The sequence below is a fragment of the Sorex araneus genome, chromosome 2 (assembly GCF_027595985.1).
Source record: "Sorex araneus isolate mSorAra2 chromosome 2, mSorAra2.pri, whole genome shotgun sequence".
Taxonomy (NCBI): domain Eukaryota; kingdom Metazoa; phylum Chordata; class Mammalia; order Eulipotyphla; family Soricidae; genus Sorex; species Sorex araneus.
The window spans coordinates 26,760,586-26,784,214 of NC_073303.1; the positions used below are offsets into that span (position 1 = coordinate 26,760,586).

General features: G+C 49.0%; 1 protein-coding gene across 1 annotated transcript in view; it reads left to right on the top strand.

The window, feature by feature from the left end:
- The window catches only part of NUDT3 (nudix hydrolase 3), a 77,653-nt gene that overhangs the window by 36,571 nt on the left and 17,453 nt on the right, over nt 1-23,629 (top strand). The window contains exon 2 of the mRNA XM_055129047.1: nt 9,036-9,146. Coding sequence (XP_054985022.1) covers nt 9,036-9,146 — 111 coding nt within the window. The remainder of the gene's footprint in view (nt 1-9,035; nt 9,147-23,629) is intronic.

Genomic DNA, 23,629 nt, shown 5'->3' on the forward strand with positions numbered 1-23,629 from the left:
AATTTTTATATTTCTGTTTTGCATTATAAGTATACATTATACATTTTATGTAGAATCTATATAAGTATGCATATATATGAATAAACATTTTCCAAAAAGGATGTGTAATTGGTTACATAACGCAGAGGCGTTCACAGTCCCCCTTAGAAAGAGAAGTTCCAGATCAGAGTTCTTCTCCGTTTCCTTTTCTTTCAAAGGCACTCATGGCTGTTACTGAGCCAGATTTATGCTTCCAAAGGGTTTTCCACAGCGGCTGAGCCTGCACGAGGGCCTGGGAATTCTGTCAGATGGGCTCCTTGGTTTGACTCCGACTCAGCACTGCCTCTCTCTGGGGTCCTTGTCACCAGATGTCTAAGGTTTGGTTTCCTCGTCTCTCGGGGAGAATGAAGTCATCTCTGCCTTGGCATGGTATTAGAAATAGTACATTAGCAGTAAAAGGAGTTGATGCCAGTACCTACACAAAAGAGATTTAAATGCTACCTGCTATTTTCTTTCTCAGTATTGGTCTGCCTTTTTCCCCAGTAAATATATTGAATGAATCGGTGGACTATAATTGTGGGAGAGGGTAGTTCTTGTGTCATGTTTGATTGGGGGGAGGGGGCTGATCCAGGGTGCTCAAGGCTTACTCCTGACTATGCTCAGGTCACTCCTGGCTGTGCTCGGGTGATGTGAGGTGCCAGGGATTAACCCCTATCCTCTCTCTCTGGTCCCCAAGGAAGAGGCTGTTTTATAGAAACAACTGTAATGTTGCAGTGAGTTCTGTTCAGACAGTACGGTCCATCTAGTTTCTGCCTATATCCTCATTCTTACGTAGCCTGCAGTTACAACAAAACTATTGACTCTGTTGGTCTTCAGTTTAGAAACGAGCCTTTGAATACTGGGTAACGGAGATCGCTGTGTGTGGTCATCTCACCATTGGCACATTCACTGGAAAGACACAGCGGGGCACTCTTGTTCGGAAGTCATACTTAGGAATGATTGCTGTGTATGTGTGTCTGACTACCTTTTCATATTGTCCTTTTTGTTCTATGTTGGGCCACATTGGGCAGTGCTCAGGCCTTACTTCTGGCCCTGTCCAGGGATCACTCCTGGTGGGCTTGGGGTGTCAGGGTAGAATCCAGGTTGGCCACATGCAAGGCAACAGCCCTACCCGCCATATTTTGCTCTGGCGCCTTTAGATTGTTTTTAAAACATGTTTTTACTTGGGTCGGAGCAATGTTGCAAGAGGCTTGCCATGCACGCAGCCAACCCCAATATGATCTCTATCATTGTATATAGTTCCCCAAACACTACCAGGAACAATCACTGAGCACAAAGCCGAAAGTAAGCCCTAAGTACCAACAGGTGTGGTCTATCACCCACCACTCAACCCCCTAAAAAAATAATCATCTTTGCTTAAAAAACAAAAATCATCAGAATATTTATTTATAGCCTAGTATGTTTTTCTTTGTATACTGGGCAAAGAATTTCCTCTTTTGTTAAATAAACACCCTGCTTAGATAATTTGAAGGGATGTTTGTAAGACATTTTGTAAATTGACTGTTTATTAACTTTTCCTCCTTTCAGAAGTATTTTGAGCTCCTGTGTAGGGGAAGAAAGGGGAGAAGTAAAAGGGCCTTAACACGCTAGGAAATGAGACCGTAATGTTTGGCCCCATAATAGTTTATTGATTTAATAGGAACAACTTCACTTCATGTTGAATTTTACTCATCTTGTAAGCGTTTTATAGGGTCATTGTGCACAAGAACTTGTGGCAGCTGTGCTTTTAGAGCATTCTGGAAAGAAAGAGAAAGAAAAAGAAAGAAAAGGGAGGGGGGGAGGGAGGAAAAGAGAGGAAGGGAGGGAGGGAAGGAAGGAAGGAAGATAGGAAGGAAGATAGGAAGATAGGTAGATCTGTGTACTGAGTGTGTAGGTCTTGCATGCAGGAAGGCCAGAAATCTCTTGGTCCCCAGAGCAACAAATAAACACAGTCAAGTTCTATTTATGTGGACACCAGGGAAGTGCAGATGATAATTCCCTAGAATTTGGGTGTTGGGTCTTGTTTGGTTGTTGGGGTGTGTGTGTGTGTGTGTTTAAATTTTGTTTTGGGCCACACACGGAGCATGCTCAGGGTTTACTCCTGACTCAGCATAGGGATTATTCCTGACAGGCTCAGGAGACCATATGGGGTTCCAGGGATTGAACAGGGGTCAACGGTGTGCAGGGCAGGCACTCTACCTGCGTAAGTGTCTCTGGCCCTGGAAGGGGGGTGTTGTTGGTAACTTGTTTACAGTTGGAAGGAGCTGGTCTGTAGAGTCAGTGTGCCAACCTGACCCGGGACAGATCACAGGGCTGTGGGCCATTTGAGAGCTCGTTGACAATAATGGCAGTGTTGCAGCAGTTGGTGAATGCTGGCACTTTGCATTGTTGTTGTGAATGAGATCATGTTAGATGTGTTGTTATTGTATGCAACTTTCTGGAAATTAGTATTAGTGTCTACAGTAGTTTGCTAATTGGGATTTTCCATACTCTAGTGCTATAGAGAATCAAGTTCTGTTGTTGTTTGGGGGGAGTTCTCCTCAGTGATGCTCAGGGGCCACTCCCAGCAGTACTCAGCCTGGCCATGTGGGCCTGACAGTTCAAAGCCAGGTCCTGGTGATACAGACCGAAGACCCCCCGCCTAAGAGAGCCTGAGGTGTTGGGACTCAAATTGGGAGCCTGTGGGCTAGGCATGTGCTTCGCCTGTCGGTCTAACTCCCACTAGTGTTTTAAGGAGACTATTTCCACAACTTTCGGATGCCTAAAGTTTACCTTTTGTTGCGGGGGAATGGGGGTATCACACCCAGCGATGTTCAGGGGTTACTCCCGGCTCTGCACTCAGGAATCACACTGGTGGTACATGGGTGGACCATATGGGATGCCGGGGATCAAACCCGGGGTCGACTGCATGCACAGCAAACGCCCTACCCTCTGTGCTATCACTCCAGCCCCAAGGATGACTAAAGATTATTCTCATCTGACCCACTGCACTCTGGGCAGTAGGAGTGCCCAACCCCAACCCAGGGGCAAGAAAGGAAGGGAAACCCCTCTCACAGGAGCTTCTCGGAAGCCCACTCTCCCCCACCAGTCTCACCCTGGCTGGAAGGGTCTGAGACTGCTGTTCACTGCATCTCCCTTCCCTGTTTTTAGCTCCAGTCGCACATTTGTGAGACTGTGCCTTAGAGATACTTACTACACATCTTACTACACATCTTACCGAACTCCCAGACTCATAGTCAGGGGCTTGACCTCCCTGTGGCTCCCTTCCTTACTCTGCTGAAGCTGCTCTCGGTGAGGGAGCGCGCCCTCTTTGGTCTGGCCCACAACCACTCCTCTGGTCCTGAGACCCTTCTGCTAATGGAGACCTGTCTCTGCCCCTCGCCCACACTGTGTCCTCAGACTTCTCCAGCCTGTGTTAGCTACCGGAGTTGTTACCAGGCTTTGCCATTCGTAGCCGGGGTGAAAATCCTAGGGTGCCAGGAGATAGTATGACAGTGGGAGCACGTGCCGAGCATGCATCCAGTCAAGGATCGCTGGATCCCATCTGGTCCCCACAGCATTGCCCCATCTGGCCCTCAAGGCTCCTAAGCACAACTGAGTCCTACAGTGAGTCGTTCTTGGGGCCAGAGAGATAGTACAGGGGCTTAGGTGCATGCCTTGCACATGGTCGGCTTGGGTTCAATCCCCAGCACCTCAGATAGTCACTCAAGACTCCGGAAGTGATCCCTGAGCACAGAGCCAGGAATAAGCCCTGAGCACAGCTGGGTGTGAACCAAAAATGAAAGAAAAAGAAAAACTATTCCTAAAACTTATTTTACTTCGGGCTGGAGCGATAGCAGAGCGGGTAGGACGTCTGCCTTGCACGCGGCTGACCTGGGTTCGATCCCCGGCATCCCATATGGTCTCCCCAGCACCACCAGGAGTAGTTCCTGAGTGCAGGAGCCAGGAGTAACCCCTGTGCATAACCGGGTGTGACCCAAAAAGGTAAAAAAAAAAAAACAAAAAAAAAAACTTGTTTTACTTCGTTGAGATTAAATTCACATAACACTAATCTCTGTAAAAAGAACCAAGTCAGTCGCATATAGTAACCTCTGCTTTCTAGTTTTGGAGCAGCATCATGGCTCCAAAATAAAAGCCTGTTCAGTTAAGCCCCAACCCACCGCGCATTCCTGGCAGCCCTCAGTCTGCTCCCTGTCTCTGTGTTGCTCTCGTCTGAGAGATTGACCTGTGAGTCTCTGGATCATGGTCATCAAGGAGCTTATGTGGCGGCAGAGGCAGTTCCCAGGCATGATTGGCTGGCTACTGGAAGCATAGGGAGATGGGGGGTTGCCTATTCCCGACTCATTGCAAGCCTGGAGATTTCAGTCACGTGTCCTGCATACCTGGGCTTTTCATCAGGTTTACTTATGGATGAGGCTCACTCAGGCCTGTGAAGATCAGCCGTGAGCATGACAGCAGCTGAATTCTGGAGGTTTTCAGCTGCCAGAGCTCTGTTGGGGCGGGGAGGGGAACTCACCGCCCCTCTCTGTGTTGCCCCAGATGAGACAGCCTGGCACAGGGTCTGGAGGCCTCTCTGCAGCATGTCACTCTGTGTTGCTCTCATCTGAGAGATTTATTTGTGAGTCTCTGCTCCTGGCCTCTGGAGTCCCCTACTCTACATTCTGCGTACTATTCTGCACACGAAGCTCAGCTTTTCTTCAGGGTGGAGCTGCTTCCCGACAAACACTGTCACAGCTGAGCCTGCACTGCCCGAGCAGAACACTTAGACCAGCGTGCAGTTGGGCAGGACTATCTAAACTGTCCGTTCTTATACCTAGTGTCAGACACTTGATAGAATGTAAAAGCAGTGTCCCCAGAACTGGCAGTGACATGTTTACCTTTGTGGATGTGAGGTAAGCTGCTTGGCAGCTCCCAATAGCACCTAGGAGTATGAAGCACTAGCGTGGGTGAAAAATGATTCAGAACTCAAATTACGGGGGCAGAGGGTGGAGTGGGGCATGACACACTCAAGACAGTTGACCTGCCAAGTACTTATACCTTTTACACCCTTTATAAGCCTAATGGAGACCCCTACATATGCCCTGTGACATTTGAGACTAGGTTTCACTTAGCCAGTTCTTTGTTCATCTTTCGGCCGCGCTCCTGGCTCTGTGCTCAGATATCACTCCTGGAAGATTCAGGGGACCATATGGGTTGCCAGGTCACACCCTGGTTGGCTGCATAAAAGGCAAACGCCCTACCTGGTGGACTACTTTTCCACCTCTCGGTGTGTTCTGAGGATCCATCTGCAGTGTAGTATGTATCAGTATTCATTCTGGTATATGGATGAATAATAGTTCATGGGCGTATTTTGTTTCTGCTTTCAGCTATTGATGAACTGTTAGCTGGCTTCCACATTTTGGCTCTTAATAGTGTTACTGCAAATTTCTGTTGGAGAAGCTGTGTTTTGTTCTGGGAAAAGAATTGCTAGCTCATATTGTAATTTTGTGGAGATGGGTTGGCGACACCCAGCAACACTCAGAGCTTACTCCTGGCTTTGTGCTCAAGGATCACTCCTGGCAGTGCTCAGGGAACTATATTAGAATACTGGGCATCAAGCCAGGGTCAGCAAAATGCAAGACTTGTGCCTGAACCCCTGTGCTAGCTCTCTGGCTGTTCCTGAGAAGTCACTGGCTGTTTTCTGCGTGTGTGAAGTGTGGTACATTCCTGCTGATGTTGTGTGAAGGTGTTTTTCTGCAGTCCCTGCCAGCACTTGTTTTTAAATGATTGCCATTCTGAGGGTGTCAAGTGGTAGCTCATTTTGGTTTCATTTTGCACGTCCCTGATGACTGATAATAATGGACATTTTTGTGTGCTGATGGACTATTTGTTAGGAAAAATGCTATTTGTATTTTTGTTGTTAGTAGAGTGAGTTCATTGTGGCATATACAGTAATGGATTTACATAGAGACCCAGGGGCCTGTAAGACCCCCAAGTTAGGATAAGAAATGGCCAGGGGAGCAGAGAGTACTAGAACATTTACAAATTCTAGTTTTAATGCTGGATTACCTTTCCAGGAGACAGATAAAGCTGTAGAGAAGGGCTGGAGCAATAGGACAGCAAAGTGGTTAGGGCGCTTGCCTTGCACGCAGCTGACCCAGGAGCAGTCACTCCGTAGGCCTGAGCCCCCCAGGAGTAAGTCGCAGCACTGCACCCAGGAGCAGTCACTCCGTAGGCCTGAGCCCCCCAGGAGCAAGTCGCAGCACTGCACCCAGGAGCAGTCACTCCGTAGGCCTGAGCCCCCCAGGAGCAAGTCGCAGCACTGCACCCAGGAGCAGTCACTCCGTAGGCCTGAGCCCCGCAGGAGCAAGTCGCAGCACTGCACCCAGGAGCAGTCACTCCGTAGGCCTGAGCCCCCCAGGAGCAAGTCGCAGCACTGCACCCAGGAGCAGTCACTCCGTAGGCCTGAGCCCCCCAGGAGCAAGTCGCAGCACTGCACCCAGGAGCAGTCACTCCGTAGGCCTGAGCCCCCCAGGAGCAAGTCGCAGCACTGCTGCGTGTGGTCCAGAAAACAAAAACACAAGCAGAAAGCCTGATGCGAATGTGGTCGTGAATTTTTATGTCAGTCCGCCCTTTGTATTGAAGGTTTTAGTCTTCTGTCCCATTTTATTGGTTTATAAATGAGTACATCTTTTCTTTCCAATTTATTTTTATTGAGGTAAAATTTCCCCTAACAGTTTGCCTTTATAAAATTTTTTTAGTTTGTATTGACTGAGGTAAGTTTTATATATTTTGAGTTTTTTGGGTTTTTTGGTTTTTTTTTTGTTTGTTTGTTTGTTTGTTTGTTTTACTTTTTGGGTAACGCCTGGCAATGCACAGGGGTCACTCCTGGCTCTGCACTTAGGAATTACCCCTGGAGGTGCTCAGGGGACCATATGAGATGCTGGGAATCGAACCCGGGTCAGCCTCGTGCAAGGCAAACACCCTACCCGCTGTGCTATCACTCCAGCCCCAAGTTTCATAATATTTTGAATATTGGACCCCTATCAGATAGGTTATTTGTAAATGTTTTCTCCCATTGTGTGGGTTACCTTTGCATTCTTACTTGTATCCTTTATTTGCAGAAATTATTCTTTCTGTCTCTGTCTCTCTCTCTGTGTCTCTGTCTCTGTGTCTCTCTTTCCCTCTCCACCCCCCGCTGGTGATTGTGGTTCGGTTTTGCGCCCAGCAGTGTTCTGGGCTGACTCCTGGCTCTGTGCGTATGGGCTGTTCTTGGCAGTGGTCGGGGCACCATATGTAGAGCTTTAGCCCATGAGTAGAGCTTCAGCCCAGAAGCTGTCCATTTTGGCAAAGACTATCTGGTCTACTTTTTATTTTGTTGATTGTATTTGTTTTCAGGTGGCAATTTGGCGTTATCCTGAGAAATCCAAAGTCCCAGAGATTTGTTTAGTTTTAGATCTTTGACATTTAAAAACATTTAGGACTTTGGTTCGTTTTTATTTAACGTGTACATTGTGAGGTAGGATCCTAGTGAAGATTGTAATTTCTCTCGATTCCATGGCACAGCAACGAAACCGAATCCCACGTTGCGTTAAATGATCTTCGTTGTATTAGTCAAAGCAGGAGGCCAGGACGGTAGTGCAGTGGGTAGGGCGGTGGGGCTCTTGCTCTGCAGGTGGCCAGCCCAGTTCCATCCCCGTCACCATATGTGGTCACCTGAGTCCTGCCAGAAGTGATCCCTGAGCAAGGAATCAGGAGTAAGCCCTGAGCATCACCAGATGTGGGCCAAAGTAGCAAAAAAAAAAAAAAAAAAAGGAGGGGCTGGAGCGATAGCACAGCGGGTAGGGCGTTTGCCTTGCATGTGGCCGACCCGGGTTCGATCCCCGGCATCCCATATGGTCCCCAAAGCACCGCCAAGAGTAATTCCTGAGTGCAAAGCCAGGAGTGACCCCTGAGCATCACTGGGTGTGACCAAAAAAAGCAAAAAAAAAAAAAGAAGAAAGAAAGGAACTTAAATGTATATATATACTTTTTTTTTTTTTTTTGCTTTTTGGGTCACACCCGGCAATGCACAGGGGTCATTCCTGGCTCATGCACTCAGGAATTACCCCTGGTGGTGCTTGGGGGACCATATGGGATGCCGGGGATCGAACCCTGGTCGGCCGCGTGCAAGGCAAACGCCCTACCCGCTGTGCTACCGCTCCAGCCCCTATACTTTTAAATTCTTGTAATATGGTTTGTCCTTGGTTTATGGACTACCTATAAAAGTGACTATGTGTGGATTTGCGGATTTCCTTTTGGTAAACCTTTTGAGTCTATACATCATAGACTGTAGATAAGCATCAGGAAAACCTGTCAGAAAGAGAAAGTTCTGAAAAGTATTTCAGGAGGAGGCAGCGCAGTGAAGCAGAGTAGTTTTTATTGAACAAACCTTGCTTAGAAAGATGTGAGAGAAGACAAAGAGGGGAAATGCGTGCAGGGGAGAACATAGGCAGCAAAGAAACATCGAGACAAGCAAGAGAGAGCGTTCAGGGAGAGCACGGGCTTGAAGAGCACAGTTCTTCCACGTAGGTGTTTTCTGGAGCTAGCATACATAACAATCTGGGCTTTGTCACAGGAAAGCCTTGCACTGTTGATGGGCCCTTCCTTTCGGAGGGGTCCGCCCTTCCCTGAGTGGGACCTTGGATTTCTGCATCTGGGTTTCTCCTCCTCAGAGAGCTCAGGATTTGTATTTCAAAGGACTGTGGTCCTTGTGCCTTGCGCTGCTTCAGGGCGAGGCAATCCGAAAGTACTTTTCCAGTGTGTCCTCCCCCCCCCCCCATCTGCCTACAACCAAAGGGCCCCCAGTCCAGGCACCCTTCTTGCTTTGACTACTTTCCAGCCAAAAACAGGTGACCATGCAGGAAGTGGTTTGGAGAGGTGTGAACAGTGAGCGGGTCCTAAGTCCATGTTCCAGCATGTGAACTCTGAATTTGCACGCATGTGTCCCTGTGTCCGTCGCTGCCCATATAACCATATCCCCATCCCCTGTGACTCAGGTCCTGCTCGTGAGCAGTAGCCGCCATCCAGACCGATGGATTGTTCCTGGAGGAGGCATGGAGCCCGAGGAGGAGCCGAGCGTGGCGGCGGTCCGAGAAGTGTGTGAGGAGGTAAGCTGACCGGAAGGGGCTGGCCCCGCTAGAGTGCCAGGCCCCGCGTCACCTCCGCAGCTCCTGAGCTGATTGCCACGGACTGAGTGGACATTCTCTCCAGAAGATGGCACTTACACTTTTTTGCGTGAGGAAGGGGTAATGGGGCCCGGCATGCCGCGTGTAACGTGTGTAACGAGCGGTCTGCTGGGGAAGGCCCCCCCGCTGGTGCCCGGCCCTCACTGTGCAGAGTCTGCATCCGCACATCCTGCCTCCTCGCAACGCATCACATTCTCTTAGCTCCAAACTGTTCGCAGTGCGACTTGAGAGAATAGAATCTTTTTTGTGTGGTCACATGATGCTCAACATACAAGTATTTGAGTGTACTCACTGCGTGTAATGTATTTTGATGCCCAGTAAGAAAGAGTCTTGGGGGGGAAATTAAAAAAGAGTCTTGCTACCTTAATCCCCTTACTCAGTTTCCAGTTTGGTTGGTAAACTGAGAAAGAGATTGTAATTCAAAACTGGGGGAAGGAACTGAGGATCTGTAGTCACCTCTTGTGACAGCGTGCTCTGGGCTGCTTGTGTCTCGCCTGTAGGAGTCATAATTCTGGGGTGAGTGTTTCCTTCCCCGTCTGTGTATCCTGCCCAGTAGAGAGTGCTTTAGGGCAACTACAGGGTGGGACTACTTCTGGCTCCTTCTTGGGGATCCTGTCTGGTGATGTTCAGGGGACCATGCTGGGGATCAAACCCAGACCTCCACTTTCCAGACATGCCCTTTGGGCTCTCCCTAAAGCCCTCAGAAAAGCATTCTCGTGGTTGTACATATTGGTGTCCCACTCTTTACCAAACCAGGCAGAGAGAGGAGTGCATGAGGTTCAGGCCAGTTTCACGGGGCAGATTTAAGGGCAAATGGAAGCAAATTGATGAACAAGGGGATGACAGTGACAGTGATGGAAGGGAATAACTCAGATTTTCACTTCTGATCATTCTGGACACCCAGTGTAGAGGAAGGTTTTTCTCTTCCCAGTGATCAGGTCACCAGCTGTGTGTGCTCAGGGCTAACTCTTGTCTCTGCACTCAGAGAACACTCCTGGTGGTGTTCAGGGGACCTTAGAGGTGTCAGGGACTGAACCCGGTCAGCCATCTGCAAGGCACGCGCCCTACCTGCTGTACTATCCCAGCCCTGACTTCAGTGCTCAATATCACCTTCCTGAGAGTAGAGTCGGATCCCACAGAACTGTCCCCCACGGCGTTAGGTATACCAGTTGCAAGCCCAGGCTATCCCCTGTGCTTTTCCCAACCCTTTTACAGACAGGAGGTCCCAGAGACGGTCCCTCACCTCGGGTTTGATGTGCTGGAGCAGCTCAAGGAACTCACAGAACCCATTATGTTTGCAAGTTTATTTGAAAAATACGAAAAAGAATTTCGAAAAACAACTCGATGAAGACAATTAAATTCTGGGAAGGCCCCGAGCACAGGAGGTTCTGTTCCTGTGAAGTTGAGGGGTGCCCATCAGCCTCCTAAAATTGATGTTTGCTGGTCCTTATATCCTGGGCTAATGGAATTTTTATGGGCACTTTCAGATTGCCCACAAATTAATGATGTTCCGCCCTGTACTCAGCCCTTCCTGGGTGGGGGGAGGACTGAGATTCGGGCTTCTCACCATGACTTGAGCTTTCTATTGGCCAACCCCATTCTTGTGTTTTATTTTTCACTTTAGGGGGGGGGTGTTTAGGCCACGTACAGTAGCCCTAGGGGCTCCCCGGTCCTGTGCTCCAGGGACCATAGAGTAGAGGGGGTAAAAGCCAGGGGTCCCATATACGTTTTACATGGACACAGGGCCTGGAGAGATGGTACAGTGGATAGGGCGCTTGTCTTGCACACGGCCAGCCCAGATACACTCCTGACACCCCATATGGCCCTCCAGGTACCATGAGGAGTAATTCCTGAATGCAAAGGCAGGAGTCACCCCTAGTCATCACCAGGTGTGGCCCAAAACCAAGCAAACATGCATTCAACCAGTTGATCCGTCTCTCCAGTCCCACACCCCTCCCATTCTGAAGCCGTCCAGGGACCCGAGATTCTCCTCGTTAAGCACAGTGCTATCACATGGGGACTTGCAGGAATGTCAGGAACTAGGTCAAAAGACCAAATATTGGCGCAAACATTGAAAATCGTTCACTTCCTTGGGGCTGGAGAGATAGCACAGCGGGTAGGGCGTTTGCCTTGCACGCGGCCGACCCGGGTTCAAATCCCAGCATCCCATATGGTCCCCTGAGAACGGCCAGGAGTAATTCCTGAGTGCAGAGCCAGGAGTAACCCCTGTGCATCGCCAGGTGTGACCCAAAAAGCAAAAAAAAAAAAAAGAAAGAAAATCGCTCACTTCCAGGGATTAGAAGGGTTTCAGAACTCTGAAACCCTTCAACAACCCAGAGCAGAGACCAGTTATGTGTTTTCTGATATCAGCGCCAGAATCTTGTCTGCTTCTTTCTGGAGGATCACAAAGATTTGAATGTATAGTAAGTATGGTCAGACCAATTGATGGGCCTGTGTTTCATATGTTTAATTTAAACCCAGTTGGCTTTTGTCAGTTCTAAGGTACCTAAGACAAAGTGGTGACCAGCAGAGTTCTCTTAGTAGTTGTGGATTCAGACAGGTAGTGGGGAGACCAGAAATAGAATAGAGAGAAAGGAAGACCTTCAGAATTTTTTTTTTTTTTTAGCTCTTTGGGTCACACCCGGCGGTGCACAAGGGTTACTCCTGGCTCATGCACTCAGGAACTACTCCTGGCGGTGCTGGGGAGACCATATGGGATGCCGGGGATCGAACCCAGGTCGGCCGAGTGCAAGGCAAACGCCCTACCCGCTGTGCTATCGCTCCGGCCCCGACCTTCAGAATTTTTGTGTGAAGACTTGCAGTTTGTTTGGAGGTGGGGTAGGGGGTTGGGCTGGTATCTGCCAAATGTGCCATTGTATAGCATTTTGAGTTCAATGTTGACCTCTGGAAAGTTGATATTAGTTGTTTTTGCATATGGTGATTGAATTGTCCCTGGGTGATACAAGTCTCCTCAGATACAGAAAATTAGATGAAAGAAGCCGAAATTTGGCGAAGGGGCAGAAGGGATACAGGGCACCTGCTTGGCCGTCTCTTTCCTGGAGATGACGTACTCTTCATTCAGCGGGTAGGAGAGCCGCGCTCAGCTGGAATGAAGTGGTCTTGTTGGGGATGAGAGAGGTGCAGCAGGAGGGGTACAGAAATGTTGAGGCGGGGAGCAGAACGACAGGGCATGGGACGGATGCCTGCCTTGCACACGGCTGACCCGGGTTCAATCCCCGGCACCTAGTATGTTCTCCTGAGCGTGCCAGGAGTCGTCCCTGTGTGTAGAGTCAGGAATAAGCCCTGAGCACCGCCAGGTGTGGCTCCCCTAAAAAAAAAAAATGGAAGGGGGTGATAGCTTAAATGGATGGTGTGTATGCCTGAGCTGCAGGAGATCTTGGGTTCAGGCCCCAGCACCTCCTGGCTCCTCGTACGCTGCTGGGAGTGGCCGCCTTGCACAGAGCTGGGGGTACCCCCCACGCACTCTCTTCCTCGGAACCCGCAAAAAGGGGACACAGATTTACCAAGAGTCATTGAGGCCAAAATTAAAATGTCACAACTTTTTTTTTTCTTTTTGTAGATAAGTTGACTAAAGAGCAGAGTTCAACCCCCAAATTTATTGGATTTTTGTTGTTGTTGTTTTCAGAAACTGAAAATTGTATTTATACATTCAGTGATAAAAGAGATTAGTTTTTAAATATATTATTAAATTATAAAAGTCAATGATGGGCAATCAAATACAGACAAGATAATAATAAAATAAAATAGGCAAAAGTCAGTGGTACATAATTCACAAAAATGTTCTACAAATCATTTAAATTTATGAAAGAAGTCATAATTTAATGGCATTTACTGAATTTAACATTTACATATAAAATGTGTGCAAAAATTCTTCCTGTTTTTAATCCTTTGCCTTTTGAGATATATTTTGGAGACTAAATTGATTTCGTCCAAATTAAATGTGTTCATCCTGACCTCTATCACCCTTTTCAGTTTGTTTTTTTTTTTTTAGTTTTATATATGTACTTTTTAATTTATTTATTTTTAATTAGTGAATCACCATGAGGGTACAGTTACAGATTTATACACTTTTGTGCTCATGCTTCCCTCATACAAAGTTCGGGAACCCATCCCTTCACCAGTGCCCATTCTCCACCACCAGTAAACCCAGCATCCCTCCCACCCTCCCCAATCCCATCTCTCCCCACCCCACCCTGCCACTATGGCAGGGTATTCCCTTCTGTTCTCTCTCTCTAATTAGCTGTTGTGGTTTGCAATAAAGGTGTTGAGTGGCCACTGTGCTCAGTCTCTAGCCCACATTCAGCCCGAAACACCCTTGTTGTTGTTGTTTTTAAAGCCCTATTATCAGCATGAGGTTTCCAGCCCAGTTCTGCACTGACCTTTTTTTTTTTTTTAAACGTTTTGGGTCACACCCGGCAATGCTCAGGGGTTACTCCTGGTTCTGCACTCAGGAATTTCTCCTGGCGGTCTCGGGACCATATGGAATACCGGGAATTGAATTTGGGTTGGCTTCGAGCAAGGCAAATACCCTACCGGCTGTGCTATCGCTCCAGCCCCTGCACTGACCTCTCTGTCATGGATATGGTGGTTTTATGGCAAGGCCAAGGCTGAATTGGAACCATTATGAAGCTTTTTGTTTTGTTTTGGAGTCACACCCAGTGATACTTGGGAGTTACTCCTGGCTCTGCACTCATGGAACCATTGGTATGCTGGGATCGAACTGAGGTCAGCTGTATGCGGGGCAAGCACCCTACCCACGGCACTAAGTCTCTGGCCCCTGACAAAAAAAGTAAACATTCAAAAACTTGATTTCATATCTGATTTCTCTTTTTGTAAGGATGGATTTTTATAATGACTTTTTAAAAAAAAATTTTTTAGTTAATTTTGGGTTGCACCCAGAGATGCTCAGGGGTTACTCCTGGCTCTGCACTCAGGAATTACTCCAGGTGATGCTCAGACGAACCATATGGAATTCTGGGGATCAAACCCAGGTCGGCTGCGTGCAAGGCAAACACCCTCCCACTGTACTATCACTCCAGCCCCCACTTTTAAAAAAAACTTCCCTTCTCTTTTTGTTGTTGCAATGACCAGGAGTTGCACACACCTTGGCTGCAGTGTGCGGGAGGTTGCACAGTTTGCAGTAGTTCCGGGGATGCTACTCTGCATGTGGGGGGTGTCGTGAATTGAACTTGCAGCTTCATACTCGAGAGGCAGGCCTCTGTCATTGAGTTATTCCAGGTCCCCTTCATGGTCATTTTTAAGAGTTTTTGAGTAATCTGTAGGCCAATTAATTGAAGGCCTTCAAATGTTTCAGATTGCGTTTATAAACTCGGTATGTTTGATTCTATTTGTTTATTTGTTTTGTTTGATGTCACACCGAGCTGTGCTCAGGGCTCACTCCTGGCTCTGCACTCAGGGATCACTCCGGGCAGGGCTCTCAGGACCGTACAGGGTGCCAGGGCTCATCACACCCCGCTCGGCCATGTGCAAGGCAAGTACTATCTCTCTAGCCCCTAAAATGAGATTATTAAGTGTTTGTTGTGGCTTTGTCTGCCCCAGAACTCAACCTGTTCTGAAGCTTTATTCATTTTGTCTTAAAAATTTCAGCAGAGGGGCGGGAGTGATAATATAGAAGTAGGGCACTTACCTTTCACGCACCTGACCTGGGTTCAATCCCCAGCACCCCATATGGGCCTGAGCGCAGACCCAGGAGTAAGCCTTAAACACCACCAGGTATGGCAAAAAAATTAAAAAGAGAATTTCACATAGCGCCAGAAGGACAGTACAGAAGTACTTAGCTTGCATTTTACCAACCCTGAGTTCCAGGCACCACATTCGGTCCTACAAGAACCTTCCAGGGTTGTTCCCAAGCACAGAGCCAACATACTCCTTGCACACGGCCCACCCAGGTTCGATCCCAGACATCCCATATGGTCTCCCGAGCACCTCCAGGAGTGATTCCAGTGTGCAGAGCCAGGAGTAACTCCTGAGCATTGCCAGGTGTGACCCAAAAAGCCCCCCAAAAAAGGAATAGCCCTAGAACACTGCTGGATGTCACCCCATAATTGGAAAGAGAAAAAAAAAACCCACACTGACTGAATTTCACACACAGATAAATTCCAGAGCAATTAGAACATTAATAGTCGCATTTAAAGAGTAAAACATTCCTTTTGGAAACTGACCTCCATTTTTCATTTGCATAGAGTCAGAACCCTATTATAGTGACCTCTCAAAGGACTACAGGAAGGAAGCTTCCTCCCAGGGCAGGCGCTGAGCCTTGGTTACAGTTCATCTCGAGGCCAAGGCAGCAAAGGCTCCTGCAGCCACCATGTGACTCTGTGCAGTGAAAAGGAAAAACACGTCTTTGTGTGGCTTCCAAGCCATTCTTTCTTGCTGAATCAATGGGAAAGGTAAAACTGTTGGCTGACAGGGGGAAAAAGAGAAGCTAGATCTGAAACTGTTTTGTCCTCTATTCATCTGCTACATTTCCATTTCTTTTCATCTTTCTCACCTCAGCCAAGAGGGTTATTATACAGACAGGAGAACATCAAAAACCAGCCGCTGGGGGAAACTGTGTGAGCCTTCAGTGGCATCTTCCTCAAGGATGGAGAGGATGAGCGTGTTTCTTTTGGAGAAAATAACCCAGCGATGATGAGTAGGCCCGTGTGATCAAGTAATAGTTCTTTTAGCTGCTGGTTCACAGCCGGGCAAGGCCCGTATCGGCTGCGCCATTCTAAATGATTACATAGTTGTCATGTAACCTGTGGCTTGGGCATTGTTTTTAAGGTTTTAAAATAAAAGGGGACCAAAGAGTAAATAGGGTGCTGGCCTTGCTCACAGCAGACCTGCGTTTATTTCCTGGCACCTCATATGGCCCTTTGACCCCTGCCAGGAGCAGGCCCCAAGCATAGCTGAACGTGGCCCAGCAGTGAAGAGCGGAGCAGTGGTACAGCAGATAGAGGGTGTTTGCCATGCCGGCGGCTGACCCAGATTCACTCCCCGGCATCCCATGTGGTCCCCTGAGCCTGCCAGGAGTAACTCCTGAGTACCCCTGGATGTGGCTGTAGAACAGAACAAAAAGCAGCAAGCTTTTGAAACATAATGCTTGGGGGCTGGAGCGATAACACAGCGGGGAGGGCGTTTGCCTTGCACGCGGCCGACCCGGGTTCAAATCCCAGCATCCCATATGGTCCCCTGAGCACGGCCAGGGGTAATTCCTGAGTGCAGAGCCAGGAGTAACCCCTGTGCATCGCCACGTGTGACCCAAAAAAAGTTAAAAAAAAAAAAAAAAAGAAAAGAAACATAATGCTTGTTACCTAGAGCAGACCCAAGGTCAGTGCTCTGTGATCCGTATGGCCCACCAGTCCTTGTCGGAGTGACCCCTGAGCACAGCCCAGCGTGGCCCTCGCCAATAGGAAGCTTGTTTCCTTGTCTGTCCTCTCCTCGGCCCGGCAGTGCAGCGTGGTGAGGCAGCGGGGTGTGTGCCAGGGTGGAGTTTGGGCGGGGTGTGTGCCAGGGTGGAGTTTGGGCCATGCATGTGCCGGGCGTAAACCCTACCACTGGCTCTGTCTGCCGACTCCTGACTTCCGGTTCCTCACCTGTTCGGATATCACACCTTTCTGCCCTTCTTTTGACTTCCACACGTGTTGCTTTGCTGTAGAAACATGACCTCATGTAAATTTTTTATATTCGGTTATTTAATGAAAGCTTTGTAGCTGCATCTCACGGTGAATCAAAACAAAGAGGGAAAAATAATAATAAAATAAAGTTAACATGCAGAACAGAATAAAAAAATAATGTGGAGTTCATGTCCAATTCAATCAGCTTAATCAGTAGCTGAATAAATAGCAGTACTCATACATTATTCAAGTTTAAAAAAAGATTTTGGTTATTCACTCATCACCCTGGGGATGCTGCTTGGAGGTCACTCCTGCACTGCGTTCAGGGATCACTCCTGGCAGTGCCTGGGGCGCCTCTGGGTGCTTGGGGCAGACTTGGCCATCTGTGTGCAAGCAAGCGCCTCCCCCGTGCACTGTCTCTCCAACCCCTCAAGGTTTGGGTCTTACGTAAAGTAGAAATTTCTTGGCACGTCATCTCACTACATCTTCATTTCAGTAAGTTTTTGGACCTTTTGATGCCTGACTGTAGTTTCAGGGATGATGTTGGCCTCCAGTTCAGAGCTGCTTTGTAATTATCTCTAACCTGACTAATTTTTTCTCAGTCTATCCAGATTTTATTGTAACCATTCTTGATCTGATATTATTTTTAAATAACATGGAAAAATGTCCTAATGAAATGTATTTTGGAAGTCTGTATCTTTGGAGGCGAGGAGCTGGCTTTACAGGGCTGGAGCGGGCCCGGGGTGCGGCTCACCTGCGAGCACTCGCCTGGCGGCTGTGAGGCCCTGCACTGCAGAGCAGACCCCAGGTCCGGAGCCCGCGCTTGCGTGCAGCCGCCGCAGACCCAGGCCCCTGCCACTAACACTGCGGGCCAAGGTCTCAAGCGCCGCCCCAGAAGCAACACTTGGGTTGCTTCTTGTTGCTTCCCTGTTTCTTTTGCCTTTGTTGTTACTTGGCTTGGGTCTGGGGCCAAGCAGTGCTCGGGAGCTGCTCCAGGTGCGGTCAGGAGTGACTTCTGGCAGTGTTGGGGGCACCAAGCCCACAGCCCTCCACCCCCACCCCCTGTGCAGAACACGTGCTCAGCCCTGTGCACTCTCTCCAGCTCCGACAACTCGATTCTTCTTAACCCGGCCCTGTGCCGTGCTTCCCTCTCCCGGCAGGGGCAGACACGGTCCCCTGGTGCTGTCGCTGACCTAGGTCACACAGGGTCTCGCGTTGGACACAAGAGCTTGGGTTTTGCCAATTTTGGGTTTGTTTTTTTTCTTCCTGTTTCGAAATACAGCCATCAGTTCTTAGAAGCTCTGCCCAGCTCTGTTTGGGGGTCACCCCAGTGGTGCTTGAGTAGTGCGGGCTATGGCCCCCAGGTCCCCCACCAGCAGAACGTGCCCTTGCGCCTGCCCTTTGAGCCATTGCCCTCGCCCAAGAAGGACGTTTTCTTGTACATGATTTTTGCGTTAGGCACCATGAATAGGGTTTCATGGATTCGGTGTTCCGACTCCACCTCCTCCCCCAGTGTGTCTGCATCCCTCCACCAGTGACCACCATATCACCCTCCCAGAAAGAACATTTTTAAAATTTAAGACTTTGGCCAGAACAATATATAGTACAGCGGGGTAAGGTGGTTGCCTTGCATGCGGCCAACCCGGGTTCAACCCCTGGCATCCCATATGGGCCCCTGAGCCATGCCAGGTTCCTGAGTGCAGAGCCAGGAGTATCATTGGGTGTTCCTCCCCCCAAAAAAACCTCTTCCCCTCACAAAATGTTGAGACTGCCCCAGAGATGTAGCTTTGGGTACATAGAATACTTGCTTTGCATGTGTAAGGCCCTGTGTTCAGTCCCCAGCACTGCATAATTAAAACTAGAAGTCTGTGACACTTGGGTATGGTTTAAGAACTTGGGAATAAGTAATGTCACCGCCCCCCTTTTCTTTGTGGAGTCACATTTGGCAGTGTTCAGCAGTTACTTCCAGCCTGGCACCCAAGGTTGCTTCCTGCAGTGTTAGGGGGCCTTTTGGTGCTGGGGAGCAAACCCAGACTTCTGCAAGCAGTCTGTGCTCCTACATGCTTCGACTGTGTGAAGAGGTGGGGTGGGGTGGGGAAACTGATTATTCTTTATTATTCTGGGGCCTTAATAGAAATGGGAGTCAGGGGTCTGGAGAGATAGTACAGCGGTTAGGGCTCTTGCCTTGCACATCTCCGACCCAGGTTTAGTCTCTGACACCCCACATGTTTCCCTCAAGCACTGCCAGGAGTAATTCCTGAGTGCAGAGCCAGGAGTAACCCCTTAACACTGCGGGTGTGGCCCAAAAAGAAAAAGAGAAGAAAAAGAAGTGGGAATCAGGTTATCACAGAACTTATTCAGGAAGTAACATGACTTGAAAAATCCGGAACTTAGGAGGCAAGTCATGAACTTGCCTTGTAGTGTGGCTGGCTGCAGCCCCCCGGTTCAGACCCCCAGCACGATATATGGTCCCATGAGCACTGCCAGCAATCACTCGGGAGCACCACAGGGTGTGGCCCAAAAGCCAGCCCTCCCCCCAGAAAAATTAAAATCCAGAGCAAATCTGTAGAAGGTGAATATATTGTATGTTAAGTACGGCAGGTGTAAGCCACTCACCCACCAGGTAGAGCGGGGAGACATGGGGACAGGCGAGGGGCACTCCGCTCCCTGTCTGGACCCGGCCAGTAAACCCATACGACATTTGAGACCCCGAATGGTTTTGATCATTCAGCAGGTGCTGAGGGCTGAGGGTGTTTCTGAAAGGACTGGAGCATGTGGTTTGCCTGTGTAGGCCCTGGGCTCGGTATTCAGTGACCCATGGTCCCCTGAGCACTACCAGGTAACAGCCCCCTTCACACTAAACAGTAACAGACAGAGGGTCAGAGAGATTGTGCAGTGGATAGGGCCTTGCCCTGCACGCGGCCCATCTGGGTTTCATCTCCCGCATCCCATATGGTCCCTCAGCACCACTGGGAATAATTGCTGAGTGTATGAGCATCACCAAGTGCAGCCCTTCCCCCCAAAAAAGAGAAAAAAATTAGATGCACGCACATACATACATATGACAGAAGCTTGAAAACAGTTTTCATGTGAGATGTTCTGGCCTTTCAGTGTAGGCAACTTGAAAAAGCTTTCAGCATGTTAAAATATCATATTTTTGGTCAAAACAACGCATTAGAGCTGGAGCGATGCAGCGGGTAAGGCGCTTCCTTTGCACGTGCGGACCTGGGTCCAGTCCCCTGCACCACCTACTGTCCCCGAGTCCCGCCAGGACCGAACCCTGAGCACAGTGAGGCGTGGACCAGAAACCAGACAAACAGGCAGTCATGTGAGCAACCCAGGGGCTGATGCTTACCATTCTGTCCCGGCCCTGAGCAGAGAGGCGCCCTGGCCTCCCGGGGGAAAGAGCCCGCTTGGTCCGGGGCCCGGGTTGGATTACACCGCAGGCCGCGTGAGAAGGAGCACAGGCCGAGCTCGGGGATTATCACAGCACTGGCGGCCGGGACGGTGCCAAGGCTTCCTCCTGCCCCTGAACTGTAACTGAGAGGAAAGGGCTTTCTAAGTTCCCCCTGCCAGAAATAGGAGATTCAAAATGGATTTGCCTCAGGGCCTTTGCCAGTGATGTGCTGGAGTCCTTCTGTGCTCTGACATCTGACAGAAAAGGCCTGACCTCAGCTTCCACTCTGGGACAGATACAGCAGGTTTTCTCGGCTCATTTTACTATTTAAAATTAATCTCTTACAAGGATAAAGCTCTTCTTCTTCTTTTTTTTTTTTTTTTTTTTTTTTGCTTTTTTGGGTCACACCCAGCGATGCTCAGGGGTTACTCCTGGCTTTGCACTCAGGAATTACTCCTGGCGGTGCTTGGGGGACCATATGGGATGCCGGGGATCGAACCCGGGTCGGCCTCATGCAAGGCAAACGCCCTACCCGCTGTGCTATCGCTCCGGCCCCTGGATAAAGCTCTTTTCTGTTTGATTTTGGGCCTCATCATTAATATAGTGTGGTAATTATGGAAAATGAGCAGGGAGTGTCTTACGATGGTCCAGGAATAGGCTCGCTCACTCATGTGTGAGGCTCCGCCTGAGCGTGTGGAAAGCGCCTGGAGCCTGGCAGCTGTTGGATAGTGGAGGTCTGCTGCCAGGGGTGGGTCCCTTGGGGCGGGGAGGGCTCTCACCCGCCCTCCTCTGGGGCGCCCCGAGTGAAAACAGCCTGGCACAGAGTCCAGTGGCATGGTTAAGGGGCCTCATTTTATGCTCCCTCCCGGGAGAAGCAGCCGTGAGATCTGGACCAGTGGCCGATGAGATTATCTGGTGCCGGCAGGAGGTGGTATATGGGCATGACCCCTGGGTCACCAGATACTGGGGGACGCAGGCAGAGGATCTCTGCTCCTGGATCCCATTGAGCCCAGAGTCCTAGGTCACAAAGTTCCGCGTTGCCTGGGTTCTGTGGGACTTCACTCATGCGTGAGGCTCGCCCAAGTGTGTGGAAAGTGGCCTGGAGCGTGGCGGCAGTTGGGTAGTGGAGGTCGGCTGCCAGGGCTGGGTCCCTTGGGGTGGGCAGGGAGAAGAAATACCCAAATTAATTTCCCCAGCAATTGAGGTGAGGAGGACATTTGGTGGCGGGGGAGCTTTGGTACTAGACACCCACCTTCAAGTCCTGGTGCCTCTGTAAAACTGCGCGGTATTGCATCTTATTTTTCTTGTATGGAACAAAGGAAGCGTGACAGCGCCTAACTCATAGGTAGCCATTTAGTAAGAACTCAAGTACTAATTCTTGTCATTAGTAGAATAGGGCTGGAGCAATAGCACAGCGGGTAGGGTCTTGCACGCAGCTGACCTGGGTTCAATTCCTCCACCCCCTCACCCCTCTCGGAGAGCCCGGCAAGCTACCGAGAGTATCCTGCCCCCACAGCAGAGCCTGGCAAGCTACCTGTGGCGTATCCAATGTGCCAAAAACAGTAACAAGTCTCATGATGGAGACATTACTAGTGCCCACTCGAGCAAATCGATGAGCAACAGAGTGACAGTGACAGTAGAAAAGAGGAGTTGAGGGCCAAAGAGATAGTACAGTGGGTAGGGCACTTGTTTTGCACATGGCAGACCTGGGTTGGACTCCAACATCCCATATGTTGCCCTGAGCACTGCTGGCTGTGATCCAAACATCAAAAAAAGAGAAGATGTCTTTGGCTCGCACAGTACAGGACGGCTTGGGGCTCTTCGGCCCCCCCCCTTTCCCGTGCCCTCTCATCCTCATCAGAGGACACTCTGAGGACAGGGACATTTCATGTTGCTAGATCTGTAGTTAGGAAAGAAACAAGTTACATCTTTAGTGCTGACTTTGTTTTTAAATTTTTATGCTCCACATAATTGATAAAACTCCCACCACCATCTTTCTATGTTGCCTGTAACATAGCTTATGAAATCTCAAAAAAAGATTGAAAAAGGAGGGATAAATACATTATTTTTAGATTCTAAATTGACTTTTTGTCTTTGAAAAAAGTTAAGGTTGAAAACATTTTTTAATATTTATAAATTTTCAAACAATCTGCTACATTGAATTTTATTGTACCCAGAGACACACACACACACACCACCACCACCCCAGGTTCTACCATTAACACTCTACAAGATTTACTTTATCGGGGCTGGAGCAATAGCACAGCGGGTAGGGCGTTTGCCTTGCACGCGGCCGACCCAGGTTTGAATCCCAGCATCCCATATGGTCCCCTGAGCACCACCAGGGGTGGTTCCTGAGTGCACAGCCAGGAGTAACCCCTGTGCATCGCCAGGTGCGACCCAAAAAGCAAAAAAAAAGATTTACTTTATCAAGGAGTGTTGAGAAGACATCCTTGCCTTGTACCCAGTCTTCGTGGGAAAACCGAGTTTCTCACTACTAAGTATGATGGTACTTGGGACCAGAGAGATAGTACAGCAGGTAGGGCACTTGCTACCTGGGTTCAGTCCCCCACACCCCTTATGTTCCCCCAAGCCCACCAGAAGGGACCCCTGAGTACAGAGTAGGAGTATCCCTGAGCACCGCAAGTGTGGCCCAGAAACCAAAACCAAAAAGACAAGTATGATAATAGTTGCAGGGGTGGGAGTGAGGAAGGAGACTCTTTGTCAAGTTGAAGATGTTTCTAGGTTGTTGAGAGTTTTTATCCTGACTGGGGGTTCCATTTTGTCAGCTGTCTCTCTGGGCCTCCCTCATACCCTGTCCTAGTCCCTTTCAGAGTCTGGAAGCTTAGCTGACCTCCAGAGCAAAAGCAAAGGATTTTTTTTGATCTTTCCACCCTCATTTACGTATTCTTGGGGGAGATTTTTTTTTTTTTGGCTTGTCTTCCAATAACCAGTTTAATTCTCCCATTTTAATAGAGCTTCAGGAAGAAGAGAGTGCTGTGCTGTGCCTCAGTCCATCTCTACCTCCGCCTTTTTTTGTTTCAATTATACTTTTTAGAATTGTATCTCTGTTCCTTTGACTCTGACGTAGTTCTAGGAATATTTTTGTTATCTAAGCTAGTCATCTAAGCTACCAAACAGACGTATCTTGCTTTTAGTAGGTAAGTTTAGAACCTGAAGACTCTTTCTTTTTTCTTTTTGGGTCATACCCAGCGAAGCACAGAGTCACTCCTGGCTCTGCACTCAGGAATCGCCCCTGGTGATGCTCAGGAGACCATATGGGATGCTGGGAATCGAACCCGGGTCGGCCGCGTGCAAGGCAAACACCCTACCCGCTGTACTATTGCTCCAGCCCCAGAATCTGAAGA